Source organism: Nanorana parkeri, unplaced genomic scaffold (assembly GCF_000935625.1).
Source record: "Nanorana parkeri isolate BGI_ZX_2015 unplaced genomic scaffold, ASM93562v1 scaffold2264, whole genome shotgun sequence".
Classification (NCBI taxonomy): Eukaryota; Metazoa; Chordata; class Amphibia; order Anura; family Dicroglossidae; genus Nanorana; species Nanorana parkeri.
The window spans coordinates 121,618-129,114 of NW_017308532.1; the positions used below are offsets into that span (position 1 = coordinate 121,618).

Below are 7,497 nucleotides of genomic sequence, written 5' to 3' on the forward strand. Positions count from 1 at the left end.
GCTTTTACTGTTTGTACAAAATATGCAAATGCATAGTCAGGGCACAGGTTTACTTTATCTATTATATAGAAACAAAATGGCATACCAGACCATTATCGTAGATAGGGGTCTGGTATGGATTTTTAAGTTAACCTCCTTATCCATCTTGTCTTGAATTGTATTGTGATTGTAATGTCTTTCTTATATTGTAAAGCGCTGCGCAAACCGTTGGCGCCATATAAATCCTGTATAATAATAATAATCTCTAACTGAGAGCGCTATTGCCTCCTTGTCATTTCAGGCTCACAGCAGGAACGTGACACATGCGTCACAGCACAGTTGATCACATGGTGTACAGAGAGTAGATACGCTGAATGGGCACAGGAAGTGGATACAGTGAATGGGCACAGGGAGTAGATACATTGAATGGGTACAGAGAGTAGATACAGTGAACGTGCACAGGTAGTAGATACATTGAATGGGCACAGGTAGTAGATACATTGAATGGGCACAGGGATTAGATACATTGAATGGGCACAGGGAGTGGGTACAATTGGTACAATAAATAATGTCATAATAAATCTGCCTGCTTGCCTATTATTATTGTACATGGAGTAAAAACTGATTCCACCTGAGACTGGCACAGCGTGGGGCGGAATCCTCGGGTGGTCTGTGGATGTTGCAGAGCTCTGACAAGCACAGGGCCTCTTATTGGGAGGTTCCGTCACTGGAACACACAGCTGTGTACAGGGCACATCCGCTGTATATCACTTCCATATACCGGGGATTACTTCCCTATACAAATCTCACTTCTCCGAAGATATCAAACATGGGGGACGCCATCACCTACTCCGAAATGAATTTCACCAAAAAACACAATTCAAGAATCTTATCAGGTAATAAGAGAATCCTGGGGGTCAAATCATGGGGGAGGGGATCCTAGGGGTAGCAAATCCTGGGAAGAGGCAAATTCTATACAAGGATCCATCTGCTCTGTGTCTCTACATTGATTACATGCACAGGGTCAATCTGCTCATTGTTGATTATTGGAGGATGGGGTATGATATGGTCTCCAGAGCCGTCTATAGACTGCGGATGGAAATTGAATATTTGTTCACCATTTGGAGGTTTATACAAATCTATCACAGATCAGTCTGGTTGGAAGTATACAAATACTATTGTCTGCTCTCTCTCTCTCATGTCAATGGGTTTTGTTGTTACATTGAGATTTATGCAGATGAGATATCAGCCTCCTGCCCCTCAATGGGAGAGAGCCTGACAAATAATAGATGAGATAACACAGCAATGTATTTTTGTCTTTGTTTAGTTTCTTTTTTCTGCCTTTTCTTGGTGAGAAGAGTTTATGTTACAGACGGGCTGAGATACATTGTAACACGTTCTGCTGCGTAACATTCAGTAGGATTGTACCTGAGATCTGCATTCTACAAATCACATTTTTACACACACACACCCAGTCTCCCTACCTTACGAGAACTGGAGTGGATCCTCAGCCTGGTGTCCAGTGTGGGCTGCTGTGCTGTGATGGAGCTCCGTCCATATGTGCATTGCTTGTACAGCTCCGTTAGAGGTGCTGGGAGCCAGAATGTGACGTCACCCCGGTTCAGACACCTCTACAGTGCACGCGAGGGAGCTGTAAGCAATGCATGTATGGATGGAGCTCCCTCACGGCCATACACACAGCCCACCCCACCTCAATCTGAAACTTGGCACCGAGCAGCATATTTTAAATGGCTGCTCAGCGTGAGAACTGACACTGCTGCCCTAGGGGGAGAATGAGGAGCCTCTCACCTAGCACAGTGGAAGGCATGAGGCTACCCAATGAACATGGGGTTGTGACCCACCAGTTGAGAACCAAGGGTATAAATATTGTAAAGCTTAAAGAGACAGTTAGGTCCCATTCACACTACTGCTGTGATAGTGCATGTTACATACATGGGTGCAATGCACTGCCACTTATTCTACCCCCCACCCCCCCCCACCCCTCGATGCATTTGCTGAAGAAGCTACATTGCCATGCAATTCATGTCAACGCACTAACCCATTATCACCATTAGTCACACAACTATTGCAGATTGCGCCGCCTCTCAGTCTATGCGACAGGTTTTGGTATATTGGTGTCCTTGGCAGCCCACTGAGACGGAGGGCGTCTGGGATCTCAGTGCTCTGTCTTCAAGTTTGAAGAGGGATTTCTACCCCTCTTCAAACATGAGGTGGAAGGCATGAGGTGACCCACTGAACATGGGTGTTGTGACCCACCAGTTGAGAACCACGGCAATAAATATTGTAAACCTAAAAGAGACATTTAGGTCCCATTCACACTACTGCTGTGATGATGCATGCTACATACATTGGTGCAATCCACTGCCACTTATTCTAAACCCCCCGATGCACCTTGCTGAAGGACCTACCTTGCCACTCAACTCAATTAGTATATTAGTGTCCTTGGCAGCCCACTGAGACGGAGGGTGTCTGGGATCTCAGTGCTTTGTCTTCAAGTTTGAAGAGGGATTTCTACACAATGACTATAGCCACACTGGTCAGTGAGGGCTTGTAGTAAAGTGTTTTTACTGTTTGCACAAAATATGCAAAAGCATAGTCAGGGCACAGGTTTACTTTATCTATTATATAGAAACAAAATGGCATACCAAACAATTATCGTAGATAGGGGTCCGGTATGGATTTTTATGGTGGACCACAAGCAGAAAAAACAATTGCTCGGGGTCTCCCCCAACGTCCATACCAAACCCTTATCCAAGCAAAAGGAAAGGAGAGGCTACAAGTGTGCATCCCCCTCCTGATCCATAGTAAGCCACATGCCTTCATTATTGGGGAGGTAGATTGCCAAAGGGCCCCTGGCAAGGCACCTTGTCCCCACGTTGATGGAGACATGAGCCTCATCCCTAAGGTCCAAGATCAATAAGGAGGAAAGGGACATTAGATAAGGATTTTGAAGCAAGGGATGGAACAGACAAAGGAATGATCTGGAAGTTTCCTGCATTCAGAGTGGCTTATAAAGACCTGGAGATCCAATTGATAGGAAACAGAGCTCATTAAGACAAATGATTAATGCACAGATTCCAGAAAAGACAAACATTGTAGTGTTAGCTGGGCTTGGTGACAACAGCTTGACCAACATCACCTCAACAATGAGATCTGAATTAAAATCCTGACAGTACCGTGACACTTCAGTGGGTCTCTATCCCCTGCTTAATCAATGCCCCCTTCCCTTTTACTCTGAGATCATGGTGATCACCCCCACTATCTTTATTTTTAGTCTTTTTTAAATCAGAACATGGACATAGTACAAATAGTAAGATGTTTTATAATCAAAGTTTCACAGCTGACAAGTTCTTTCTGCAGAAGCTGATAATCTAATAGACGTGGGAGTCTATGAAATAAGTCCTGTTACCTCATTGGTTGTTACATGGCTGCTAGTCCTGGATAGAGGGGAGCCGGGTGAATGATGGGAAAATGTGAAATGAGTTTCTGCCTTCTCTACCATTCCAGGTTCTGTGCAGAAGGAAGACGTGGTCACCTATGCAGCTGTGAAGAACCAGCCAAGAGAAAAAAAGAAGACAAAGTCTAACAAGACCCAACAAGGTGAAGTCTCCATTCTTGTGTTTATGTGATGCAGGTTCAGTCCCGGAGCCCTCTTGTAGAATACATCAGATGCATTAAATATCACATTAATATCAGCAGCTGTAATGAGTTATTGAGGGTTGTCTATGTGGTCAGGTCCCTCACAACGAGGGAGTTAGAAGAGCTCTGTCCTTTGTTATTTCCCTAACCTTCCCTGGTTAGATACTTCTGTCTGGGAATTAGTAGTAACTACAATAATCCTCTGACCCTGCCGGCACTAATAGATTGATTGTCCTTCAGGATAGCTTCCCTATCCTTGGTAGGGTAGAGTCAGTCTGGGCCAGGTCCACATAAACCTTTTTGATTTCATTTGGAAATAAACTTAGTCAGACAGAGTTTAACTGGATTTATAAAACCCTTTAAAAGTTCTTTAATTGCTAATAATTGGACTGAAAAGAAGTCTACTGTAAGAAAATGATGGAAGCCATTTTGCTGACATGCTTTTCAAAATGCTGGTTCCTTGGCTGTTATGTTGACCTTGCAACACTAATGCTTTAATCACCCTAACCGTCCACTCCGCTCTTGCCAAGACCTCCTGCTTTCCAGCTCCCTTGTCAACTGCTCCCATGCTCGCCTCAAGGACTTCTCTAGAGTCTCTCCCATCCTCTGGAACTCTTTACCCCTACCTGTCCATCCATCTCCCACCTTGACTGCCTTTAGACGTTCCCTAAAGACTCATCTCTTCAGGGAAGCCAATCCCACCTCAACTTAACCGCTCAACCATCACGTTCTCAAACAATTCATCACCACACAGCTCCCTCCTCATGTATCACTTCCCTCTCCCCTTTTAGATTGTAAGCCCTCAGGGGCAGGGCCCTCCTTACCATCTTGTATTGTGATTGTAATGTCTTCCTTATATTGTAAAGCGCTGCGCTCACTGTTGGCGCTATATAAATACTATGTAATAATAATAATGCACTCTGAGTCACTGACCCAGGACATGTACGCAAATTAGGGGTGATAACTTGAGTCTGACTTCACCAGCTTATGTTTGTTGTAGCTCATTGATGTTCCTTTATCTGAGACCCTGGCTAAAGATCCAGAATAACTGATGACACAATGCCTTGTAGTATAAAGCTCACCCCTTTCCGGACGGCTCAACAGTCAGTTCAAAGTAAACAGCCAAGTGGAGAAGATTTAGGATGTGTTGTGCTCTCAGTTCTGTTGCTGCTAATTACCTTGATCCAGTGTATGACGTGCAGATTTTTATGGCTAAGACCCAGATTGGTTGTAATGGGCAAAGAAAATCTAGATTAAATTTAACTGAGGAGCTAATTGTGATGTACTCCTACCACCAGAAGAAGATCTCTCTTTAGCTACTCAGGAAGGCAGGTGGTGGTGTTGTTATTCAGGGTGACCTGCCCAACTCTAGACAAAAAACAGTGTAATGATCTCTTTAGTATTAACCTTAACCTTATGGTCCCATTTTAATCAGCCAGGCAAGTGGTGACACTAAGTACTAACCGCTTAGTCAGCATGCTGCCCAATCTGCATGGCACTGGTGCAGTCACATGACTGGGTAGAAGGATGGTGACAGATAAGGTCCTACTATTGGTTTGTATAGGGGCAGATTACATCCCTCTCTCTCTGGAATCTATACCTCTTATAATGCAGGGAAGGATGGTGACAGAGGAGGTCTTACTAATGCTTTGTATAGGGCAGATTATGTCTCTCTGTGGAGCCTATACCTCTTATAATACAGGAAAGGATGGAGACAGATGATGTCTTACTAATGCTTTGTATGGGGGGGCAGATTACGTCTCTCTGGAGTCTATACCTCTTTTATACAAATACATATTTTGCTGATTTTAGAAACTGAAGCTTGGCATTGAGTGCTGTTATTAAGTCTATGAACAACCTCAGACACTCTGTTGGATATCTGTAGCAGTTCCTCACTGTGTTTTGTCATTTCAGTCTCTCCACAGGCAGATGATGTCTCACTGTTGTACGCCTTGGTTAATAAACCCAAGAAAGCAGCAGAGAAGAACAACAAAGAAGTGGCCAAGACAGAGGAAGGTAGAACTTCCATATAACGGGAAATTGTACAAGTGAATGTGATAATGAGAGCTGGGGGCTGAACACCTCCCACAGCACAACACTCGTCTTCCAACACTCACATTTTGGCTTTGTACAGATTAGGGAAGTATTAGAACCTCCACCAGTGGCATCTTTTAGGAGATTTCCCCTAACTTCCTGCCCAATAGACACAAAAGGAAGTGAGATAATATCTTTACCTAGTGAGGGAAATTCTCTTTTAGACACTTGGCACTGGAACAGATATCCCCTATTAGAAGAGTTCTCCTCTATTTCTGTTCTGGAGACAACTGGAAGATGTTGGTTTTCCCATCATTCTGTTGCCATTTTGTGTTACGGAGAGTGAATACTCCTAGCAGAATTATATACAGTGTTAAAAGATATATTATATAATATTTTCACTCGTGTCTTTCAATAATAAAGTGATAAATTAGTGTCAAAACATTTTGGTGAACAGCTGATACCCAGCATTAAAACCTTACAATAGTCCCTAATCTAAATAAATTTGAAACATTTTTGAACATACAGAAGTTTATAAGAAAAATAAACATTAAAAAACATTATTCGTGCAATAAAGAGATAGTAAATAATAATCTTCCAATAGAAGAAAAATATACCTACACTCCCTTGAGAAATCAATCTACATTTAATCCTAAACCGTCAGGTAACCACTTTGTAGAAGTCTTTAAACAGCTAATAGAAGAAGATCTAAGAACTCTAGAATATAGATCTGTACAAAATAAAGCCTTTATTAATAAGGGAATACTATTACTAGAAAAAAGAAAGGAAGTTGTAGTAAGACCTGCTGACAAAGGAGGAGGAGTAGTTGTTATGAACAAAGAATACTATCAAAGAGAGATGGAAAATATTATGCAAACACCTGACACCTATTTGAAATTAAATAAGAACCCAACTAGTGAATTTAAAAAACAATTAGAAAATATGATTAAAAAGGCGTATAAGAAGGATCTTATTAATAAGAAAGAAAAAGAATATCTAATACCTTTAATAAGTCGTACTCCAGTAATATATTTTCTACCCAAAATTCACAAGAACCAAACAGCCCCCCCGGGTAGACCAATTGTAAGTGGGATCAATTCACTCACAGCAAGGTTGGGGGAGTTCATTGATTGGGATCTCCAACCAATGGTGAAAAAAAACAGAGCTTACCTGAAGGACAGTAGGGATATCCTAAACATTTTAAATAACATGAAGGTAGGTAACAACATGGTAATGGCCACGATTGATGTCGCCTCACTATACAGCAATTCCACATACTGGCGGTATAGAAGCGACAAAATGGGCCCTAAATGCTTTCTCGGATTACAAAAAAAAACAAAAAGAATTTATTATACAGTGCCTAGAGTTCGCGATGTCCAAAAACTTATTTTGGTACAACAGTATATACTATCTGCAAAAAAGGGGAGTGGCAATGGGTGCAAAATTTGCACCCAGTTTGGCCAACCTATATATGTCCAAGTGGGAAGAAATCTATGTTTTTGGCAAAAAGGTCCATAATATTAAACTATGAAAAAGGTTTATAGACGACATCCTAGTTATATGGGAGGGAGATGTGGATTCGCTTCAAATATATTTAAGATCTCTTAATTCCAACGAATATAATCTCTCCTTTACCTACACTATCAGCACCACTAACGTCCAATTTTTAGATTTGGATATTTCCATACAGGATTACCAATTTATAACCAAAACCCATTTTAAAACAACGGACAGGAATGGGTATATTCCTACCTTCAGCTGCCATCATCCTATGCGGTTGAAAGGAATACCAAAGGGGCAACTCACCCGAATTAAGCGTAACTG

General features: G+C 42.0%; 1 protein-coding gene across 1 annotated transcript in view; it reads left to right on the top strand.

Annotated features, from left to right (window-relative positions):
- The first annotated feature begins 808 nt into the window (after positions 1–808).
- The window catches only part of LOC108801247 (anti-sigma-I factor RsgI-like), a 14,442-nt gene continuing 7,753 nt past the window's right edge, over positions 809–7,497 (top strand). The window contains exons 1-3 of the mRNA XM_018573182.1: positions 809–875; positions 3,508–3,600; positions 5,554–5,655. Coding sequence (XP_018428684.1) covers positions 809–875; positions 3,508–3,600; positions 5,554–5,655 — 262 coding nt within the window. The remainder of the gene's footprint in view (positions 876–3,507; positions 3,601–5,553; positions 5,656–7,497) is intronic.